This window comes from Dromaius novaehollandiae, chromosome Z (genome assembly GCF_036370855.1).
Source record: "Dromaius novaehollandiae isolate bDroNov1 chromosome Z, bDroNov1.hap1, whole genome shotgun sequence".
NCBI classification, from domain to species: Eukaryota; Metazoa; Chordata; class Aves; order Casuariiformes; family Dromaiidae; genus Dromaius; species Dromaius novaehollandiae.
Genome location: NC_088132.1, coordinates 65,464,738 through 65,489,347, shown reverse-complemented (window position 1 = coordinate 65,489,347; position 24,610 = coordinate 65,464,738). Strand labels below are relative to the sequence as shown.

The window sequence follows — 24,610 nt, the reverse complement described above, 5'->3', positions numbered from 1 at the left end:
CACAGTATATGAAAAGAGTAAAAATGTCTCGTAATCTTCATGGCAAAAACCCTGTCACCAAATGCAGAGTAAGATTTCAGTAAGTTGCACTGGGATGTACGTGGCAAGAGTCTCTGAAAAAAAATCAGTTAGGTTAAAATAAGCAGAAACAAATTCATTTGAAATGTAGCTGGAAGATTAAGAAATGGCCAAACATGCCAAACAGGAGAAGTGTGCACTAACACGCTGATAGCCACAAGATCTCAAGAGGGATACAGGAGATAGCTTAATACATCACTGACACAAGTAACAAGATCAGTTTTCTTCCATCTACTCTATCAGTAACATTACAGAAATAGATAAACTCTAGAGAGTTTTTTCCACCCCGCTTCAGCCCACGCTTTCAGAATTGCTAGGCATCATAATTGTAACTAAAATTAAACAGCTCCTTGGGGGGTTTAGGGGTGTGTGTTCATTTATTTAAAAAAAGAGAGACAGACTGCACGCGTGAAACTCCAGGGGTGTTCTGAGGGAAAAGAGGAAACGTCTTTACTTGAGGCTGTGTTTCCTCTGAGATTAAGCCCCAGGATATGTCTTGTTCTTTCTTATGAAGGATTTCAAAACTAACATTTACCACCAAATCAGAGTAAAGAGGATAAATCTCTAGGGACAACAGGCCAGACTGTTTGCTGTAAAGTCCAGTCTTATTGGAGATGTACATAGCTCGGGTATGTTAGTAAGTACAAAAAGACCAGATGCCAGTCAAAGTAAGAAAATTTGTACAAAAAAAGGGGGGAGGTAGGGAGGGGACTCAAATGTCCCTTTTGGTAAAAAAGAAACCTAAATCAGAGTATTAAAGCTATTTTATAAAACAACAGAGAGCAAAGTTAAGTAAGATCACAACAGTGCAACAGCATATTAAAAAGGAAAATACAAATTTCAGTTGTCACTTTAAACCTATCTGCTCACACATCCCAGGTAATAATTCTCTTTGCTCATATAGCACAAGTAGCACACCATAACAAATTTGGGCACTGCACAACCAAGAAGTTAGTAGACCAATGAAGGTTTGCTTGCCTTAAGATGATTGGCAGGCAAGAGAATGAAGAAAGCTGTGAAAATTGATGCAAAAAAGTTACTAAAATAGAAACAGCCGTTAACATTTAAATGTAAAGGTGAAGGGTATGTGTTACTGATGTACACAGAGGTCTAACTAGAGGTAATTGGAGGATTTAGATAAAGCAAAAGGTGGACAGCAAAGCAGGGATAGCTTGATTTTGCAGGTGGTGCAAGTCTTCCAACCAAAGAACGCTACTTTTTGGAACTTAAAATTAGACTACCTTTCGACATTAGAAAATGCAATACAAGAAATATACCTGTATTTGCAATGAGACAAATGAGAGATCTAATGAGTAAACTCTATTTATCAGTTCATGGCATTATCAGTCTCCAGCTTAGGATTTTAAGCATTATAGTTGCAAGCAATCAGCATCTCCTCTTCTTTAGGCTCTCCATAAACGCTGTCGCTCTTACCTGCTCTTTTCATTTTACAGTCACAATATACAACTATTCCAGCGTGCTGTATTTACAAAAATAGGAACCTCTGGCAGGATGGGTGTTTTGACCAAAAGACGTAGGGAATAGAAAATACACGGGACCTTCTCATCCCGCTTTATATGGCATAACAGTTTTACTTGGCTAGTACAGCGCATTACTCCCGTAGGAGGAGACAGGAGATCAACCCACACAAAAAAATTAACTTAAAATACATGATTAGAGGAAGGCAAATAAATCTGAAGTACCATTAAAATTCTTCAGCATTTAATCAATGAAAACACCTTTGAATGTAAAACATTAGTTGCCTCTACCAAACTCCCACTGAGTTAGGCTAGCAAAACTTTAGCCAAATCTCTAATGCTCCAACACAGGCATTTTGCACCTTCTCTCTCTAGTTGCAAGTTTGGCTTTGTTTTCTGGCTAAATATCTACATCTCCAACCAACTTTCTCAATCTGTTTTCTGCTGAAGAATCTACTTGGTATTTTCTCCTAGTATGGCAAAATTAGAACTGTTACATTTTTCACTGCTAATCATGCAGTGATCAAGGACTATGGCCTTTAAACTGTCTCTAAGTGGAACCAAACAGGTGCTCTGCAGTTCCTTGAATATTTGGGGAACATAATTCAATTGGAGATGGGGATTCTCAGCTGAGAGGAATGAACGGATCATATGGAGCAAATTCAGCAGCAACATGACAACTGTATTTTTAAGCTGCGTTCATATGCTTGTACTGTTTTTTTAAAAAAAGTTAACAAAAACAAACAAACAAAATCACACAACTTGAGAGAAAACACCCCTTACTACTCTGTTCAAACAAGAATTTCTGCTTAAGAGATACTGATCAAACCTCCTCATCTGACTTAGAGAATAGGTAAAGAATATTTTATAGATAAATTCTGGACACACTTAAAGGTCAAATTGCCTTTGAAAAGCCACAGCTGGATTTTAACTTGGGGGGAGGGGGGGAAGGGAGAGAAGATGGCAAGATATATCTTTATTAGTTGTGAAAAAACAGCAGGCTCTTGCAGCCTTGCTCATGAGACAGTCTGCCATAAAGCTATGCCTACTCGCAGTTGCATCAGCATGCCCTCTCTGCAGCGCAGAGAGCCCAGACCAACAAGTTTCTGCTGGTATAACTACAACCACTTCTTATCAGTCAAGAGGCATGAAATACTTCAAGCCACAGGAAGGTATCGCTATGCCAGAATTTTTTTTGTGGCAAAGATTTGCCTTTATTCTTAGAGCTGCTAAAGATCTGAGGCTATTCAAATTCTTCACATTTTGACAGATGCAGCATACAGGCACTTGTAGCAAATACACACTTTTAAAGGGAATAAAAGTCCTCAGTCTGAAACCTTTGTGTGCCATTACTTTTCCAATGCTACTGCTTTCACTGATGGTGTATGTTAGGTGTCTGTTTTTCAGATAATTATTAAATAATACTTCAAAAATTTCTGTAAGTTAAAAGACACCAATTAGCAACAACCTGTTCCTTAAGAATATACTTTATGCTGATGAAATATGATCACAAATCCAAGCAGAAATACACTCAATATGCAATTCAGACAACTGAGCACAGCTTTGGGGTGCTCAGTCATTGATCTCCTTTAATGCTCAGCTGTAAGATTTAATGCTTATTCCAGGGAGGTTGCATATGCCTTAGTAAAAACTGACTCACTTCTTACTGGAACAAAAATTTTACCATTCATTCTAGATCAGCATAAATCTTGTCAGGCTAAGAAACTCCTCCTTTTGCTAGCAAGAGAGGCAATTTCAAAGACTAAAGAAAATGCCATAACAATGAGACTCAATCAGAGAAACATAAGCAATCTGGAGTTGCTGGCACAATTTGAAGTGAGACAACAAATAAAAAACAGGCTCAAGAAATGGAATATAGATGGCTTTTAGAGACTGGACATCTCATTAGTTGTAAAAGCAGAACACTGGCTTTTTAATTCAACCTTTACAATTAAAGTTTTCAATTTTTTTTTTCTTCACTTGCTTCTCTAATTAAAGACCAATACAATACTGAAGATTTTTAATTCATAACTGGAAGTTAGGATTTTGCAATACATATATAAAGGGAAATGATTTTTACAGTGAGACTCTAGTAACTGCAAATTACCTGCATATCATATGATCAGTATTTTTGAAATGTAAGGAATGTATAAAAAGTATGAGAAGAGATGCACATAGTTCTTCTCATGCCATAGAGATTTTTCATTTAAGAGAAAGCTCAGGAGTACTTCTCCATAGCAATTTATAACAATGAAAAGATACGAGAAGCCACAGTACATGCCGTATCATTTTATATAAGGATTAAGGAGTTCAGCATAGTTTGATTATGTTATGGGTAATAAAATTCAGAAATGTAGGTTTTGAGAACAAACTAGCTATAGCAAAAAAACTGTCACATGCAAAGATCACAATAACTTATAAAAACACCGGAAGTATTTTACTTTGCTGACCAAGAAGTCATCAAGATAAAGTCCCCTTTATTTGACAGAATGTATAAATGATCACATTTTCTCGTCTTTGCATTAAATTCTTAATCTAACAAATTTATTGCTACAAAAACATACAGTCACAAATTATGCCTTACAGAGATTAAATCAGTAAGAAAAGACAAGCTGTAAAAGCAGTGGAAGAAAAAGATTAGAAGACTGTTTCAGAACAAGTGTTTCCTCATAAGCATTCAATGAAGTAGAGACATTAACCATGGTTTACAAGTGGGCTGCAAAAGATCCTCATATTACACCTAGGCAGGATCATCATGCCTATATGTGAACCTTCACATAGTAGGTTTGCAGAACAGAGACAAGAACAAGGCTCTGGCATGCTATTATGATTTAAAACACTACTTCTGCAGAGCAATAGAAAGCAAAAACTCTGTCTAAAACCCCACACCCAATAGAGTAAGCGTTGGGAGTGGGGAGCTGCAGCCTCCTTGGACTTGCACAGGTAAGCAGGAGGTAGAGGGAACTTCCTGAATAGATACTGAACCAAGAATTAAAAGGGGAGATCCCTCAAAAGACTCCCCTAAATTTCAGCTCTGCAGATCGAGAGCAGAAAGATTAGAATTTGAAGTTATTATTGCATAAAAATGACTAGAAAACACATATATATAATCAGTTATAATGGTGGTATCAGCAAAAAAAATGTTAACTATCAGCTGTTCTCCTGCAAGAGGCAAAGTTTCTGGTGCCCGATGAAAAGGATGTGCCCCAGTCATTGGGTCTCCTGCAACAGAAAAGTTGAAGCACCTGCAAATTGTGTTATGGCACTACCTTCAGCTGAAAAATGCTAAAGAAAAAAAAAAAACACTAAAAAGTATGGACAACCTGGGGGAGAAAAAGGGTAAGCTTGACCACCTCAATATACTCTAAACTAAAACTATCTTAAAAGCTACTGTTTTCCTATTGAATCAAGTTCCTTAATAGAGGAAACTAAAAATACAGATCTTTTTAAGCAATTAAATGCACTCTCTGAACCCACATATTTTGATCGAAAAGAAATGTTACCCTGGCAGATGGCTGAAGATGCAGCAAAGTATAAGACAACTTCTAGTGAACTTGTGTTTTCTCAAGTTGACAAATCTAAACGCATTTTCCTAAAAGACAGTGATATCCTTTTGATTATCACCAGGCAAATTAACTTTCAAAACTAATGTGCACTTGCCCACCTTTTTAAATTGATAGACTAGCAGTGAGTTTTGGGGGGGGTTTTTAAATTACTTTATTCTTGGAAACAAGCTAGCATCTTTTAATTAAACTTATTTTTAAACCAAGCTAAGCTCACAAAGTTGAAAATAATGTCAGTCTGACTAGTAAGATTTAGACAAAGATGTAAACAAATACAACATAAGAATACTAAGAGGAAGGGAAAAACTGACTTGTTATTAATGTATTATTTCTAGTGAAATACCATTGAAGTTCGACAGGACCCAGACGACACTGCAATGCTTGTTAGGCAACAAAGGCTGTATGTGCAGTATGGAAAAGAAGTAGTAATCATAAACCTGAGGTTTTTTGTTTGTTCAGGCTTTGAATTTGTTTTTGGGACTCATTCAACCTCCACTTAGTTTAAAAGAAGAAAGTTCCTCAGCATAGAAACATAGCCTTAAAAAATGAATAGATTCAAATGTTAGTCCTAGGTGTTTCTTTCTAAGCAACAAAAAATATGAGGATTTGATTGTGATGTCTATCTAGTGCAAGTAAAATAAAATAGTCATTTAAAGAAGTTTATTGTAAGAGGACACAAAGCTTAAGTCTCATTTGATTCCTATCCAGAAACAGGAATCAAAATGAACTATTAAGCTGCAGCCTAAATGTTTGAAGTTTCTTCAGCTGGGGACATTATCCAGCCTTAAATGGTAAAAACAGTAAGACCTCTCCTAAAAAAAATAGGAAAAAAAATTCTTCTACAAATAAAACAAAAGAAAGTTTTACCAGACCAGACACCCATTTGGAAACACTCGTATCAGAAAAACAAGTATTGACAGCAGTAAGCCAACTGTTGAATAGCACAAAACCAGGTAAATACTTTCGCACTTAATGTGCATCTGAAGTCTACTGGAACACCATTAAAACCAACTTGGACTTCCATGCATACTAAAGTATTTTGATGACAAACGTATCATGATCCTTCTTCCTGCTGTCTCCTGCTTTTCTCTTCTTGCTAAGCCTTACATTCCAGCCTAATAGCCACATACTTGCTACTCCAATCAACCATAGTATTCAGTGGTATTTCCTAGAAAGATTATTCTTGTGTCAGATAAACACAGAAAAAAAATCCTTCAGGGACAGTTTGATATACCACAGATTTCAATTGAAATACTGAATCAAGACATTAAGAGTTTCCTTAGTAAGTCTACCAGCATGGAAAATGGGGTAAAAGCATAGACATTCTAGCAAAACTTACACTGTATCACGCATATGAGGTAGAGTTCACTCCACAATTTTAAAGCTATGTGAATTCAGAAGGAGCAGAAAAGTCATGCTGTGTAAGAAAACTGTAATAAAAAGAAACTGGAAAAGTTTAGATACAATAACACAAAAAGCATTATTGTATTACATGATCATGTACATTTCATTTGGAAATGAAAAGCAGCTCATATGTAGAATTTTAAAAGTATGAAGTCCTTTTCATAATTTTCTAGTTAAAAATCATTTGGTAGTACCTGACCAGATAGAAGGTAACTTATTTTGTCACAGTTTAAGTGTGGCACAGAATCCAAATAAGGTTAAAAAACTTAGATTCTTTCCATGAGAAACTATTGAATTTCATCAACAATTAAACACTATTAAATCAAGACTGCACAGACTGAAGAACTGTGTGAATTTTCAGTGCACCTCACCTGTTAGTGTTCTCATACAATTCTGTGCTGCCCACATTTTCAGGAATTAGACCTTTAAGTTTCCTCATTTTTAAACACATTCAAAGAATTTAACATTATTAGACTGTCATAAATGAGTTAAGATTTTTGGCAGGCCATCTGCTGTAATAGCTTTGAATTTCCCTTAAGTGCTTATTGTAGCTGAGTTATTTTAACAGGAATTAACACTACCTTGTGGCTCAGACAAAAATCTAAACTCAACTCCTTTGCATCACTAGCATGCCAAGTGAAGGACAATGTTAAATATGTGGTATTTGCTTACAGTAAATTATGACGCATTACGTGTTATACATATTGGACATTCTTTTGATCTCAACTTGAAACTATTAATCCTTCTAAAGCAGAATAAAACCATCTCCCTAGGTTTGCTCTCCAGAACTCCAGAGCATTTTAATAGAAACAACTTTGCCAGTGACAGTAGGGTTAAAAAACGAGCAGGATTTCTAACACTGACAATTCCACAAATTTTACCTATATTTGAAAAGTTATACCAGTCCCATACTGTATTCTGAATTTCTGCAATATTCATTAGTTTTAGTGTAAGAAGCATCACAAGCAGAAGACTGATTGGCTTGTAATGTTTCCTGTGCTAGTTGTACTGTAAATCTACTTAGTTACTTTAGTATATAGATGAATTTAATCAATCTTTCCAGAAAGAATCTCAGCAACTAGAGTTACTTCAGTGGCTCATTAGCTGCTTATTGAAAACAGTCTTCATGACTGATAACTTAGGACAGTGAAAACAAAAAACAGACTGCACTGATTTATTATTAAAGAATTTGATATCATAGCTTTTGCCATTATAAATTGATATTAAAAGCAGATATCAGTAAAAGCAGCCTTCCTATACTTTCTTGATTCCTCCACTGCCCACAGAAAAATGCAGAGGAAAAATAGGTTTCTAACATTGCAGAATCCTCTCCTTCCAATGAAGGCAAGAGACGAGAAAGTTTCAAAAATAAGTAAACTCTTACGTATTCTGTTCCGTCACAGGGAGCAACCTCAGTGTACACTTTTCAAACCATGTTTTCCCTCTCAAAAAAAAGACTGATCCTGCAGCTTTCAGCCACTTTACCTTGTTCAACTAGCTCATCATGTGGCAGAAGTTTCAGACCTATGCTTTAGCATTTCACATGGGCTGGCTTAGGTATTCCCCACCATGTCGTGGATCTTGCACTTCAACACCTAACTTTGCCCATTCCCAACACATGGAACTCAGACCCTGGAGCAGGATGGAGAGTTTCACTCAGACCTGAGCATCTACAAGTTTTGGAGATGTACATCATCATGAGGGTAAAGTCTTTTGCAGTATTTCAGAGGCTTTCCACACCTCTGCTAGAGATTACACTTTCCTCTCTCTCAACTAAGGCAACATTCACATAATTCCTTATTACAGAATTTTTTAATGCACAGATTTGAAGAGGAAGATTTTAAAGCACTGCAGCAAGTTAATTGTTTTTCCATATTTGTATATAACCTTAGAAGATCACGCACCTGAGAACCCGGGAAAAAGTGTTGAATTTACTTCAGTCAATGCTTCCACCTGAACACCCAAAGAAAACTGTTTCAATATTGAAATCCAGCTATTTCCCTGTTGTGCTGATCCTACAATCACAAAACATCTTTCTCAGCTCCTCAGGTAAATTCCTCTGCATAGGTTTCCAGCTCCTTCCCTAGGTAGTTCCCGATTTACTTATCAGAATTAATTTATTTTTGACATCTTGCAGTTATGGCTATTATGTAAGATAAAAATATTAATATAAACCAAGTGGGACTACCTCAGCCCCTCATTCTTCATTATTGAAAATATTGATTTATATGATTCTCCTGGAACAAGGTTTGTCCCAGTTTGCCAGACAGTTTGCTCAGCAACCACACCAAAACAAATCTGAAGCTTCTTCCTCTTAAGCGCATTATGCCATCTTTAAGTTGCTTAGCACGGTGAGGGCCAAGTTTTGGTCTTCAGTCTCAATACACGCAATGAGTGGTGGCCATCAAAAACAACTGTATATGTTAAAGAGAACACAACCTGACCTATTGTGTAGCCCGATTCCTTTACGGGTTTTTGTTTGTGTGTTGTTTGGAGAGGATTTTTTTTCTTCTTCTTCTTCTGCAATTGCCAATTTTAGACACTAGTGGGTTAGGCTTCCAAACTGGACTACTGAAATGACTGCCACACCCTGATAAGCAGAGGAGGGGTTTGGTTTTGTTTTAATTGGGAAGTACTTGTAGTACTTCTGGATGCTTACATAGTAACAGTAGCTAAAAACTCTTGCCATCTTTGGCTGTCCAGAAGACTGCACTCCTTCTCAAGGAATGTGGATCCAAGCATAGCTATCCACATACTCATCCCCTCCAGGCTGAACGCTGCCACACGCTGCACCTGAGGGACGAGACGTTCCCATTGAATCAACATGCAGAGCTCTACTAAACAACGCGTGGAGATTGCTCATCCAGACCCTGCTGGCTCCTGGTCTGCTACCAGATTCTTTCCAAGATCTGATTCTTGATTACATGCTAATGAACGGGAGTGGGTCCATTTCTCCCTGACTTTCAGTGATGATAGCAGTTGAGAGATCACCAACACAGGCCAAATCAGGGGAGTGAGACTCACATCCACAGCAGCCGACTTCAGCAATGAAACACTTGTGGAGTTGCCACACCACAAAACAGTTATTAGTTCAGCAAAATTTCCTTTGTGATAGCGTTGCATTTATAGGAATAGTTTCAATGGCTACAAAGAAAAAAATGGAAAACACCGTCTCGGAGCATTATATCCAATTTCATTGGGCATTCGTATAAGATTACGACGTATTTTCTACATGAATGCCTTGAGTGGTCATCTGAACAAAAATGGTGTTTAAAAAGTTGCCTACTTCATAAGCTTTCTCCACAGGTACTTCCCCACATAGAAATAAGAGCAGGGGGTAGGAGGAGAGGAGGGAGAGGATAGACATTTTTGTCTGCCAGTTGGAAAGTAGTTCATAAAAAAAATGCAAGGCGGGGGGGGAAGACCATTCCACAATTCAGGTTCCCCACATCTTCCTTGTTCCAGCTGGTCCTAGTTTTCTGCTCTATTAGAGAAGCTATTCACTTCAGTAAATAGCACTTTCTGTTAGTCAGGTCTTGCATTAAAAAAAAAATTTTGCAGCCTTGATGCTAGATTTTTAATACTTGCCTATTCATATGTAGCTCTACACATCAAGAATGCTATTCTACCACTGCAGAAAAACAATTACTCAAGGCATAGGCTTTAGAAAGCAATCACTGTAGATCCTGTGCAATACAGCAAAAGCTCCAGTGCATCTGGACCATGCAAAGGAAGAGAACATAATCTTGTCCTTCTCAAAAGTTTTTTTTTTTTAATTAATAAAAACAAGTAATGTACTTTACATATCTATAGCAGGCCTTAGACAGTTCAAGTGTAGAGCTACATACAAAAAAGTGATACTTTAGCCCTTTCAGGTCAGGCACAAAAAGAAAGCAAACATGAAAAAAGAAGCGGATTCTTATTACTCTTGTACATTATGTATACACATGATGTAAGTTGGCCTAAACTAACCCAGTGAATCTGCACACACAGCCTGGTGCTCACCTATCTAGACTGTTTTTAAATCAATTTCAGTTAAACTGCAACTTGGGCATAGACTAGGCTGTAGATCAGCATGTATTTGCTATCAAAAAATCATAATGCAACAAAACAGAACAGAGCTGGAAAATGCCACTCATCCACTTACAATGATCAGAGGGAAAAAAAAAAACACTACCTGAAGAGCCGAATTAAGCCATCTGTCTTTGTACAGCTGATTATTTTAACATGAATTTCAGGCTGCCATGGCATGAGAAAATAATAGTATACTAATATGCTGCTGTCTTCTCATGCAAAAGACTTTTCTAGTGTCTTTGTGGATGCTCTAAGGTTTCCTATGTGAAATGTAAAATTAAGATTGGTCAGTCTCTCAAATCAGAGCCCTAAATGCAGCGGCATATTAAAAAGGAGTTTTCAATTTCCCCTTGTTACTTCAAAAACCACTCTGATCTCCACTTACAGAACAGGCATTTGCGAATGCAAATGCATCAGGCATCACATTTTTTCTTTATACGTAGAAGTACGCTATTGCCAAAAGTTCAGATTTGCATTTGTTTAAGTTTATTTTGCAGTTGTACTGCATGTGGCATATTGAATGTGCCAACTCTCAAAAATCACACTGCAGTCTGAGTTGCACCCTCTGCTAAAAGAAAACTCACTATAAAATCTAACAATACCACAATACTATAAACACAGAATAATCTCTTTGAGACAATTTAGAGCAATTGAGATATTCAGAGGCCTAACGATAAACCTACTGGGAACCTTTTAAAGAGATACTTACAGCCATAAATTGTGTGAGAGGACAAAAAAAAAAAAGGATAAATTGAAACCAGAGAGGCTCAAACTGCATATAAGAAAACACTTTTTCCTCAGGAGGACAGTCCAGCAGTGGAACAGGTTACCCAGAGGGACTTTGCTGTCTTCATCCTTAGAGATTTCTTCCCCTTGCTTTTCAAGACCAGACTGGATAAAGCCCTGAGCAACCTGGTCAGACTCCAAGCTGACCCTGCTGTAAGCAGAAGCTTGGACTGTAGACCTTCTGAGATCCTTTCCAACCTGAATTGTCCTGTGAACAGGAAACAAAGTCTAGAGAGCTCTTTTCTGATCTTTCATTTACAGAAGTCTTAGGCAAGAACAATTTTCCAACAAGCACAATTTGTAGGTTGACAGTGTGCTTGCAAAGCCACCATCACTGAAGGAAAAACAACAACAGTAACAAAAACACGAAAAGGCTTGAACGACTTATTACTTTGGATAGATTTCCATAGTTTGCTCCAACATAGGCATGTCTTCATTGCCATTCTTGTCCAGGTGCTCAAACCTGAGCACCCACATTAGCTTAGTCACCAGGTGAGTAGCCACTGCCCAAGCTAGTTTCTTCACCAGTGAAAGCATTTCTAGAGGTGTATCACAAGGGTTTTTTGTTTTGTTTTCACAGCAAGGGAGAAAGAGAAGCCTTTCCCCTATGAACTGGAAAGCAATTGCCGAGCATCTGTCTGTGCTTCTGGGGGAGCTGTGGGACAGCTCTGAAGGATTGCCAGATTTATTCTGTATCCTCATTTGCAAGGCGGGCAGGTTGCCAGCCTGAGTTAAAACAATACCTGAGGTCTAGTTTATATTCCCAGCTGGGCCAGCTAGCTGGGATTTAAAACACTCGTAAATTTGGGTGTGAGGGCTGTGTGTGTTGACAAGGGAATTAGGCCATGGTTCTACGGACTGCTCTTTCGATGCAATGTCAGCTCAAGCAGCTCGGCTCTCCCCCACATCTACTTTCTTCAGGATCTGAGCAGACACAGCCAGTCGGGGCAGGGATGGCGGTGGAAGCACGGCCTTGGGAACGAGGCCCCAGCCAGCTCCCAGGGAAAGAACGAGCATCTTCAAGGGGCCGGGCAGGCGGCAGCAGCTACTGCGAGCACCTTTGGGCTGGCGGGGTCAGGCTGGTCTCTCTTTATTCTTAAGAAATCCGTCCCTTCTCTCCACTGGCTGCCTGCTTCTCCCTCCTCCCTCCCTCCGCTTCTCCCCCCTCCTCAGACACCAGTCTCCACAGTCATTTCCCTTCCCTTTTCTCCCCGCACCCAATTCCCTTCCCTCTCGCGTTTGGAGAAAGGGGGAGACGACTCTATGTTCTTTCTTAGTTAATCACCTGTCAACAAAATCTTCCCCCAGAAAAGAAGACGTTAACTCCCCAAGGACAAAGCCCTACGAAACGTCATAAATCGTGCTACTTGCAAACCTCCGGTGTTAGATAACCCGGGTGTGCCATCTCTCCCCAGACCAAATATGCTGCGCGGGAGGAAGGCAGCAGCGCTGCTGCGGGCGGCACGGAGCAGCTCCGGTCACGGCGTGGCAGCACCCAGCGCTGCCCCACGCGAACGGGGGGCTTTGTCTCTCAGCATTAACAATGCTTTGCGATACACCAAAGACACTTGTGAGAGTGCAAAGAGAGCACCACAGCATCCCATCTGGGACTGGCCAGGCCAAATATTTTGTTATTAGTCTCTCTGTTACCTTCTGTAAGTTTGGGCTGTCCCAAAAATGGATGGGGGAGGGGGGTGACGCAAAAAAACACACAGAACCACACATGCCTTTTAGCCCATCTCTGATAAAGCACTTCTAATAAGCAACAAAGTCGCACTCAGAGCAGTAAGCCATGCCCATTAGAGAGGCCAGCATTTATATAAATATTCCATTGTCTTGCTGTATAAGTAATGATTCTTTAAAATTTAAACTGGCCATATAAAGTCCTTCAGCTGATTGAGACAAGTTAAGACAGCATGAAGACAATAAGATTTCATCTGAGGTTTTCACCATATCAAAATAAAAACAGAAGTATGCTTAAAGAAAAATCTGAATTTCTAAGCTAAAAAAAAAAAAAAAAAAAAAAAAAGAAGGCACCATCTAAGCCTTCCAAGGCTGCTAAACGGTTTTCTGATGCTCCAGGAGCAAGCAACAAAAAGTAACCAAGCATAACTTGGTCTTGAAAAATATTGTCTGTGTTTACTTCATGTGGATACACATTTCACAACATCTGCTTAGAACCAGAATAAACCTATACACTCTACAGTGAAATTAAGCTATAACCTATAGTGAAGTTAAAATGCTTACACAACTATTTAATATTAAGTAATATTAATACAGCATATTTTAAATTCATGCAGAAATTTAACCAATTAAAATATACATAACTGAAAACAACATTTACTTATTTCAAATAAAATTAGAGGGCAAGATAAAAAAACAAAGTCAGATAAGTCTATCCTGTTGTACTGAAAGCCAGAAAACGTCTTCTCCACTCAGACATGAAAAGGTACAATGTGGAGACAAAGTTCAACAAACTATTCTTCCCAGTAGTCACAGATAACATCCATAAGAAAAAAGAAAATTCTCCACATAAAGGAAAAGAATTCTTATTCTGCTGTTAGATTTGTTTCTCCGACATCTTATGTTCTTTTCACTACAGCACTCGCACAGAGGAAAGTTGTGTAACAAAGATGTTCAAAACACATAAATCACAAAATCTAGCCAATAAACCAAGATTACACCATCACAATCTCTAACCATGGATTTGTGAAGAACAAACTAGTAGAGTTTTCCAAGAGACACTGCTGCAGATGCTGCTGCGTAGCAGAGAGGATGTGAGCCCCGAGAAAGGAACGGCCCGAGCGCGCAGGCGCGTTGTGCGGGGACAGGGGCGAGCTGCCTTCTGCAGGACCAGCTCTGCTTTCCTGGAGCTGATTCTGGTCAATTGTAGATCAGCCGTATTTGCTTTCTTCCAATGTCATAAGGCTCCTTCAAGCAAGAAAAATAGTGAGAGCGGAGAAAGGGGTGGGGGTGGGCCCCCACACACTTTCTATAAAATGGTTTTATATTTGATCAACAATTGTTCTCATTTGCGATCAATAATAATTATTCTCATTCTTAGCAAATAGGGGAGAGATGTTCCAAAAACATGCCACAGAAAGCCTAGCAAATTAATTCAAGTATTTTGTAAAATTATTTCTTCATTAAGTTGTATCATTCCCTGAATATACAGTTCACTATAACATCTGCATCATTTCATCATCCCATTACTCCCTTTGCCATTCTCAAAATATCCTTAGTACAGGGAAACATTTTCAAAACATGCTCTGGCATGTCCAACCCCAAAGATCACTACTGCAATTCGGCCACTTGAAATTTACACCACCTCTTTTTTGCACCCTCAGATGATGCATGTTTATCTTAATTTAAACTTTCCCCAGCACTCCAGCTTAGCAACTGTACACAAAATACTGATGCCCTAAAAAACATTTGGCTCATTTTAAATATCCCCTTCTCAAAATCATCTCTCCTCTGGTCAGCCATCAGTGGTTCTTATATTGCATAGTAGCTATGACCTCTACATTTGAGGTGGCACGATCAAAGGAGCCCTGGCCAGACTTGGAAAAACATTTCCACTGAGAATGGACATACTGCCTGTCAAAAGGTTATTCCCACTGCGTATAGGGAGCAGCTCATATTACTCCAGTGTAACATGAAAGTGCAAAATCTAGCCGTAGTAATCCACATACATGTTTTTCTTTCCAAAAAGGGCATATGGGAGACACTGACTGGAACAGAACATCCGTATTATCATTTGAAGGGAGGCGATGGAGGGAGGAGGGACAGCTTCCTTAATCAATCCAGCTGTAGGAATCAGACTCTATTAAAAAATACTTTAAAAATTCTGCCTCTTACTATGGCAGATACTTCTCTTCAGTTGCTTTTCTCTCTCTTAGTTAAAAATTTATATATGCAAATATATATCTACATGTAGATAATCATATACATACACATGATCAGACTTTACATTCTGTGGAAGACAAAATAACTTTGGAGGCGTAAATCTTAATGTCAATGACAGGAAGGCTTTGGTGAACCATTACCATAAATCTGACAAACGCTAATTTGATGGGTGGCTGTATCTGTCTGCTGCAAGACCAGTCTAGACAGTCTATTGAGAAATCCTAAAACACAACTGTTTGTTCCCTGTAACACCATCTGGATATGGCAATAAGAGCCGACCCAGTGCCATTCACACATGGATCAAAGCACATGCTAATGCCATCATGAAGTCATACACATAAAAAATTCAATCTGAGAACTCTATGCAATTTTCCTAAGTCCTCAGTGAAGAAACCTCAGACTTAGCGCAACTCAAGCTAAGTGCATGAAGAGGGGGAGAGGGTAGAAAAAAAGAACAGAATATTTAATGAGCTTGGCCTTCCAGAGGAATGTTAGGCCACCCATTGTATTGGAAAAGGCTCATGTCACACTTCAGTCATGGCACCCATCAGGGTGCCCCTTTACAAAAATTGATCCGAGGGTTTTTGTAATTACCTGTTTCAAACTGAAAGAGGGCCCAGAAATACGAGAAGGTTTCCAAGGTGTAAACCTTACATTTTATCATTTAAGACAGAGCTGGCAGAATTTTCAATATTGCAGACAATATTGAAAACCCCTCTCTCATTAAACTGCACTGTGGCACTAGATCAAAGCACCAAGGGCCCCCTATTGAACTTCCATAAATATTACAAACATAAGAGCAAGTCTGGCTATGCAGAAACTAAAAGTGAAGCCAATTTTTCTTCTACCTCCAAAAAACAAAACGTGCCTTCTCATGATATAGCGTAAAGTGATACAAAAAGTACTAAATAGCTATACTGCAAACTTTAAGTTGACAAAACTTGATCTGCCCCTCCACCCCCCACACACGATAAAAAATTATTGATGTTTATCAGCATAGCTCACTTTAAAAAGCACCCTAGAAAATGTTGCTGAAGTACTGCCTTTCAAGAGATATTTCAGTTTTTATTTGATGTAATTCATTATGTAACAATTTCAACAACCTGCACAAGACATTTGGCTTTGTCATGAAATCAGCCTTTTTTTTTCTGTGAAATGTCTACTACTACAAAGCTTCCAGCAATTATATTGTTCCCAGCCTTTTGACCACTGAGACTGTATGCACTATTTCTCATTTAACTTTGTTTTCTTTGTTTTTATGATTCAGGTTGTAAAAGCAGGCTTTAGTATTTCTGGAAAATTCTCATTTATTATGAAGCCAGCTTGCTAATACTGAAGATGTCTTAAGACTGAGAGCAAAGGCAGGCTTTCAGGGCCATTCTGACACAAACTCTGTTTTGAAAATTGACAATTTAAAAGTCTTTCTTTAACCTGTTCAAAGCAATCTAAATATTCATGTAGAAAACATTTGGACAAGACCAGAGTTCTAGTTCTTTAAATAATTTTCTTTGTAAATTCAAAAATGACAACTTGAAAAATTCATTTCTGCCATCATGAGCAACTCAAACTGAGTGAAATAACTAGTAAAGCACTACATTTGGTACAGCAGTACCATAGGTACTAACTTTTATAATCTGATGCTAGTAATCTTTATGCTTACAGAAAAAAGAATATGCTAACATGAATAGCATGTCATCAACACTGCATCCCTAATGTTTCATTATATGGTCACTGTAGAAATATAAACTATAGTCTACCACAGAACCTGCAGAAACCTTGTAAGTCTACACACACACACACACACACACACACACACACAACCACAGTGATACTGAACTACTGAAACTGAATTTCCAAACATATAAATAGTTTAATAAATTCTTGCACTCTAACTTGAAAAGATATACTTGTAAGAGTACAGTTATGAAATTACAACAGTTAGATTCTGGTGCATCATCCAAACTTAAGTTAAAAAAAAAAAAAAAAAAAAAAAGCACACTCTACACACTCACATTCCTCATGACACTCTAATTCAGTACTCCTGGGGAAATTTATAATTGTCTTAAAAAAAACTAAAGATCTAAGATCTTTACAAGGTCTTTAATAAAAACTTCAGGAGAGTAACTCTGCCCTCCCCCCAAAAACACAAGAAAGCTCATTTTTGCAATCAGATGACTCTTTCACAAAATAATGATCAATTAGTCTTTCCATTCAGAGTGTGCTCACGGATGAGCAGAAAAAAAAAAAAAATCTCTACGACTTCCGGTACTAGAAAAGCCAAGAGGGACTGGCTCGGACTTAGGACTCAGAGATTGATAAACTATGAGTCATCAGGTTTTCAGAGTGCAGGGATGTTTCAATATGAGGAAAATGGGAAATTTACAGGAATGCACTGTGCATCACTAACCAGCAGTTGTTTCTGTAGAAACTAAGTAATTCCCCTTGAGAGAAAACAAAAGTAGATGGAAAAAGAAAAGTTAGGCACCTACACATCCCAGTGCCTTCTCATTACATTTGAAATAGCATTAAATGATATCATACTAGCTTTATGCTCTTTTGTATCTAAATCACACACAAAATAGGTAACCAAACGATACATATGCACTGAGCACCTATTCATAAACAAACACCTATAACATTCCCCCTCCCCCAGTTCTGACATGGCTGGTTGTCTTCAGAGAACTGACCTAATTCTAAACAGAACAATATATAACCTAACTATGAATGTTTCAGCAGCAGACGTGTAACAAAGGGTATGTTGCACAGGATTTAAAACTTCTGTTAATCCAAGTCTGCGCCCTGCAATAGAACAGCACTGCCATCTACTGCTCACGGCACAGCAGGCACCTTTCGCAACCCGACCTCCTCTGGGGAGCCCAACCTAAAGTCAGCGCCGCTCCTCATCACCACACAAAAAAGCGCAGAATCAGACTGACCCTCAAGACGACAAATAGTCTCGGGAAAGGCACCTGCATCAGTAACCTTTTCTAGTAATTTTACAAAAAGAGAAATAAAAGGAAAGTTTGGGTTTTTTTATTAAACTTCTATGAAGTACAGAATTAAAGGGGAGCGCTAAAAGAGTTGTAACTGCCCCCACAAGCAGCTCTTCCAGCGGCGCGTGACAGCTGTGCAGTGCCCTCTTCTGCTTTCCCAACAACACAGCTGCACCCCCGTGCAAACACGCACATAGTCTCTTGGAACCGAAGCATTCCCATTTTTCAGTCCTTTGCCGACCATGGACAAGGCTGTACATCAGTAATAAAATTTGTTTGTATCCTGGAAAGCTATCAATTCTCATTCATCCATGCACAGACTTCACAGAGATACCAAATTACATACACAGTGCTGTAAATACAACAATCATTTAAATATTTTCAAATTTTATCACAGCAAATTTATTTCTACCGGAACTTACACATTTAAATCATAGCTCCATTTAAAAAAAGGCTGCAAACAAACTATGCATTAGCTAATAAAAAGATATTTCATTCAGCTGTTTAAAAAAAGCTGCCAACAACGTATTAATATGCCCATTTCATTTAAATCACAATCTTGATATGATTAAGAATTTAAAGAAGCACAAGAATTTGTGCAGTTGACTTTCTCATTGAAAGAAAAGCAGCTTGTAGGGATGAAAAAAAAGTGTTAAGTTTCACAGGTAATATTTGAGAATCCAATATGAAAAATGCTCTTCCAGTTAACAACAAATATGGACCCCCAGAAACCACTGACCTACAATTTAAAGAATAGGGATATGAAGTGTTTTGTTAATGGGTTATATTTCACACACTGTAATCATGTTCCTGAGACTACTAAAACATATGTAAATATGCTGAAGACAAACTGAACAACTTCATTAGGAAAATCAAAAAAGTTATCACTATTTCACACGGTACGAACAGCCATGTAGCTATTTCAATCATAAGGTAAATGCCATGTAATTATGGTACACAATTATTTACAGCTCACAAATTACATGGCAATAAAAGCAGGTTATCTGTTACCATATGTAGTGACTTGCAGTTGATTGTGATAGTTGGCAGATGTTGAAAACAACTTTAAAAGGGTCAGAATAACTGTGTAATATCTATAATTACAATATGGTAAAGTTACACACACAGAGGGTTGGGGTGTTTTCCTCTATTCGGGTTCTTTTCAACAGATTCTATCAGAAGGTGACTGACCTTTCCAAAACCACAGGCACAGTTTACACCAGGAGCTCCGCAAATTTTGGGGGAAGAGGGGTAGGGAGGAATTGGAGTATGGGGGCCTTGGAACTTTTTAAATAAAATAATATGTTATCAAAACACAACTAAGATATCAAAATTTAATTTTGCATTGTTTAACAGAGCCAAAGATCACCAAAAGACTTGGCCCTCAAGCTTTATTCCATTTTTGATGTGTAGCTTCTCTGGCATGTTTCTCTCTCAACAATATCTTTAAGAAAGTGAAAAGCTCTCCCAAAAGACCACCTTTGCAGTCACTCTACCCATCTCGTTGAGAGAGAGTTGTTTAAAGAATGTTAGAATATCCTTGTTTTGCATAACCTGCAAAAGCAAGCTACAGCTTTATCTTCTACACTTGGCAGAGAAAAAGAAATACAGGTGATCTGGAATGTTGAAAAGGCCCAATTTTTATATAGTTCTGTTCAGAAAGTGCTGCCAAAATTAATCAACCTTTTTCCTAAGAAACAAAACTGAGAACAGATACTTAATCTACAAGTTACCAGACCATTAAATTCAGTCTGCAGAATGCATCAGGGATACAAAAATTAACTTTCAGGTACCAGATGCGATGTATACAAACTAGTATCTTTTTGTCTTACAAGCTACACTCACTTTTTGACTTAAAATCACCAAGGTACAAGAGACAAGGGCAAAGGCTATTTCTAAAGAGCCACTTTTCAAATCTCATTGTTAGAAAAACAATATTTGGGAACTGAAATCAAACATCTGATGATGTTTGTCTTTCTTCAAATAATATTTAAAAGGGAACTACCATCAGCTTTACAATACGGGATGGGATCCACCTACCCAAAGTCATCGAAGAATCAGAACCCTAAGAATGAGCTAGTTGTCTCGGGTGCCTTTTACAGCCAATGAGAGGAAACAGGCACTTCCAAAAATGAGATTCCTCTCATTCTGTAATAGACACCTAAGATAGGTCACAGGTCTAACTCTGTGTTTAAAGTTAGAGGAAATTAATCCCACCTGTACAGCCACTATAATGAAGAAATCGTTATCAACAGGATACTCATATTGAAGGTGAATTAGACCATTTCATTTTTCTTTGGCAAAAGATAATAATGCATTCATGGCAGTCTGACTAAAATCTTCCCTTTTCATTAAAAGGTATGAGCTGCCCCCTCAACATGAGTCTAGTTCTGACTGGGAATTAATACTGCAAAAGAATATTATAAGTAGCAAAAGAACAGAAAGAAGTGAATGACTAGAATTGTTAGACAAACAGTTTTTTTAAATGTATTCTCAGGAAAAAAAATAATTCCATTATTAGATGGAAATTGTAGGATTGCTGACAGTTATAAAGAAAAGCAAGGGGCAGACACACATCTGTGAGAAAAAGCAACTAACATGCATATTATGATGATGAAATAGCTTCCATTCCAACAGTAACTCAAGATGTTAAACAGCAGCTACTAATTGGACACTTTTACATCAGCAGAGCTGGATAACTTGTATCCAAGAATGTTGAAAGAGATAGCATAGGTACGCCCTGGACTAGTAATACTTATTTTCATTACATTGTGCAAAACTGGAACTGGAAAAGTTCAAAAGAACAGAAGAAGCAGATGCTACGTCAATATTTATAAAAGGTAAATCAGATGCCCTAAATAATTACAGGCCTTTCAGCTTGAAGTGGTGGGGAGGAGGAATTCTATGAAGTGATGCAGCATGAAGTAATCCTGATGCAGGATTTTGATTATGAGCAATTAAACTAAGTTAAACAATGAATGCCAGTCAACAGATCTGCACACACACGCACACACATGCCTTACTGTCTTTAATGAGTTAAACTGGGTTTTTAAAAAGGAAGTTTTTATGTAATATTCTCAGAAAGACTTCTGAAAGACATTCGGTTTTACACTGGAGGACATTTTGATTAGTCCATTAGAATAATCCAATGGCAACAACACACTCTTAAAACAGAATAAATGTATTTGATTTAGGGACTTCAGGATACAACTCCTAAGAAGGAATTTTCATTGAGTGATACTTTTCTAGTGTGATCCCACAGATCTGCCCATGCTGTTTGACATTTAACAGTACCAGTCCCAAAGATAGGGAGGGGTGAGAGAGATCCCAAGATCCACCTCCCTTCCCAAGATCATCACCAGCAGAAAGAAAAGACTGATAAATAAGGAAAAAGAGAGATCACCAATACATTACTAGCTTATTAGTAGCACAGCAGTATCATTTGGCATAGGAGCTCTTGGAAAAAGCAACAGAAAACAATCCTGTTTCAAGTGACTGGATGTGCACTGAGTTTCTTGAAAAAGAAGGCAGCAGAAAGCAAATCACATGCAATATCAAATATTCAGGCAGTTGATTAGATGGCCATCTCCTAGCCTCAATAAACTGAGCATAGATAAATGGCAGATAATACAAGAAACCCAAACGTACACACGTTTGCCTCCAGAAACAAAAAAAGAATGCTCTATTCTCTATCCTGGAAAACAGCGACTCTGAAAATGCTTTTCAGCTTGGTGGGTAAATTTTCACTCAACACGGTGAGGATCAGCCATAGGCTCAAAGGACTGGTGTCTCTTTTGGAGAATAGGGAATTACCAAGTTGGAAAAGAGAGGTTTTATGATGTCTGTAATTGACAGAAGTACAGTTCCTATTGCATTGCTGTTGTCTGTCCTGATATCCCCAAAGAACAGTGTTCAAATAAGTAGAAAAATAAAATCAAAGAGGCCATGGAAGAGTCACTAGAATGATCAAAAGATTAGAAAAAAGAATTTCTGACAATGCAAGGCTTGAGGATCTCATAATATTTACGTTATAAAAATAGACCACAGAAAACCATCCCCAAAACACAGAGAAGGGGATCAAAAAAGCAACAGGCATTCATTAAAGGAGAGGCAGTTAAACACTGGAATATCTTGCCCAGATTGCTGTGAATTTTCTACTACTGGAAATATTCAAATCATAATTTGACTTTTTCCCCCCTCTCCCCTAAAACATGTTTTGGTATAAGAAAACCTATGGATGCAATTATGGATGAAGATAGACAAGGTAATTAAAATCATACCTTCTGGATTTAAACCTATTATATATCCTGGTTGATCAATAAACATAGCTTTAGTAAAACTGACAGTAGGTAGCGGATGTCCTTGAGATGAGTATTTCCTCTTCTTAGTTCCGCAAGTGCCATTATGGGCTCTTCAACACACCTGAGTATTGGTAGATGCATGTACTATGCTGAAGCATCCCAGATATGTGAGATCAACTAACTCTTCAAAGCAGAAGTCACTCTAATTGTGACAACACAGGGTTCACTAAGTTACAATTGCCATAGGCTGAATTTGGCTCATTGTGCTTAAAGAAGTTCAGACACAGCCAACAGCACAAAATAAATGCAACTCCTCATTTATAATACAGAAGCCCAACCTTCTCAACGCTCAGAGAAATATCTCTTTCAGGACACCTGTGCATGCCAGGCATGGGAAGACATGCTGGGATCTCCTCTGGGACAAAGCAGCAGAGCTGCTTCCTGCCTATCTGGTCAAGGGGACTGCAAAACATGCAGAAGCCACAATCACTACTGCAGGGCAGAGAGCAGCACAACACCTTCCTCTCAATTCTGTTTCCCCTGCCAGCTCCACCTGTGGTGCCAGCAGCAGAAGCTGTTCAAGGAAAACACCTGCAGATCTCCTACCTTAAGCAAGATGCTTGCTACTTCTGCTACCACTTAGAGGCCACAGCACCTCCCTTTATCCCTGCAACTGAATGCAAGCAGGGAAGCATTTTGCTCTCCTACGCCCTGTCGGCCAAATGGGTAAGCCTGCCAGACAGACCACTGCCTACCACAAGGCAGGCCATACTGACTTCAGCATACTCATCTGGCTGTCCACTTCAGAAAGCTTTTTATAAGAAGATGAAGTTTTTGTTCCATGCTTGCTGTGCCTCACCATTTCCATAAAAAATGCATCCAGTTTTCTGTGGAAGAAAGACAGCCTTGCTTGCAGGCATCACTCCAAAAAACTTCAGATCCAAAAGTAGAGATGTGCTGTTCGCTTCTCATGTCAACAAATGTAAAGGTTCTCCAGGCTAATTTATGCTGCTGGTCACATGTATGCAATCCCTCTGATTTCAGCAGATTCAGCCAACTCTGTCTGGAATTCAATAAACTGTTCTGGGAGTGCCCAGAAAGGCACAGAGCTCCAGCATCACCATCACTGCAATCTGGGATGATTCTGTAGAGGTAACAGGACGGAAAAGCAATAATAGTGTTTTACTGAGTGAAGCAAGCAAAACTAACTCCAAACACACAGGGAGCAGATCTTTTATGTTAGAAAGTAGTATCTTTCACCTGTTTCATTTTCGGAATAGAAGTAACAAGCCATAAATTTTCTTGTTTAAATCAAAAATACTCTATGTATGCATGCAAACAGGTCTACAAAGTCTGCACTAACCTAAGTGTTACAAATGAAGTGATCTTTGTAGGTGACCATTATTGGGCAGCACTCTAGACAGTTTTTCTTCAGACCAATGCACTAGAGAAAGTTCACTTTGAATGTGATAAGGTTGAAAGGAAGGACAGTCACCAAGTTGCCATTCAAAAATAAGGCGAGTTGCTGCTGAGAACATGTTCCCTTTTCCCAGTTGAGAACTTATTACAGGGAAACCTCACAATTGAGCAAACAGTTCAGAGAAGAGGGCATATACACACCCACACCGGAACAGACACTCAATTGTTCAGCTAGTGAAGGCAAGCCTATTTCTCTAAAGCAATCCCTTCTCCTCTCAGGAGATAAATCTTATGCAAACAATACTTGCTAACAACCAAAACATAAGATGTCAACAGCTTTAGTTTGTTATGCTATTTAATATCAACTTTGTACCAGGCACTGTGTGAGAAGAAAAAAATATATTGAAAAATGCGCAAACTTGTTTGTAGTGTTATTAGGTCAAATTCAGGACAGTTTAGTTAGAAAAGTCTGGAACGATTCTGAACTACAGGAGGCCTTTGAGGGTCTTGGAGATGTTCTCATGGGTCAAAAAGGCATACAAACCCCACAAATCTTAAATGTGAGAGTATCTGAGGTTAAAGTGAGCCAATGTGGATAAAAAAGATCA

At 38.4% G+C, this 24,610-nt stretch overlaps 1 protein-coding gene across 5 annotated transcripts in view; it reads right to left on the bottom strand.

Moving 5' to 3' along the window:
* The window catches only part of LOC135325048 (ADP-ribosylation factor-like protein 15), a 232,401-nt gene that overhangs the window by 161,115 nt on the left and 46,676 nt on the right, over positions 1–24,610 (bottom strand). The window contains exon 1 of one of the 5 annotated variants that reach the window (XM_064502468.1): positions 23,443–23,691. The exons of the other annotated variants lie outside the window; for them this stretch is intronic. Within the exon in view, the coding sequence (XP_064358538.1) occupies positions 23,443–23,451 (9 nt within the window). The 5' untranslated portion in view covers positions 23,452–23,691. Of the gene's footprint in view, positions 1–23,442; positions 23,692–24,610 lie in introns of those variants that run through there. 5 annotated transcript variants of the gene reach the window in all.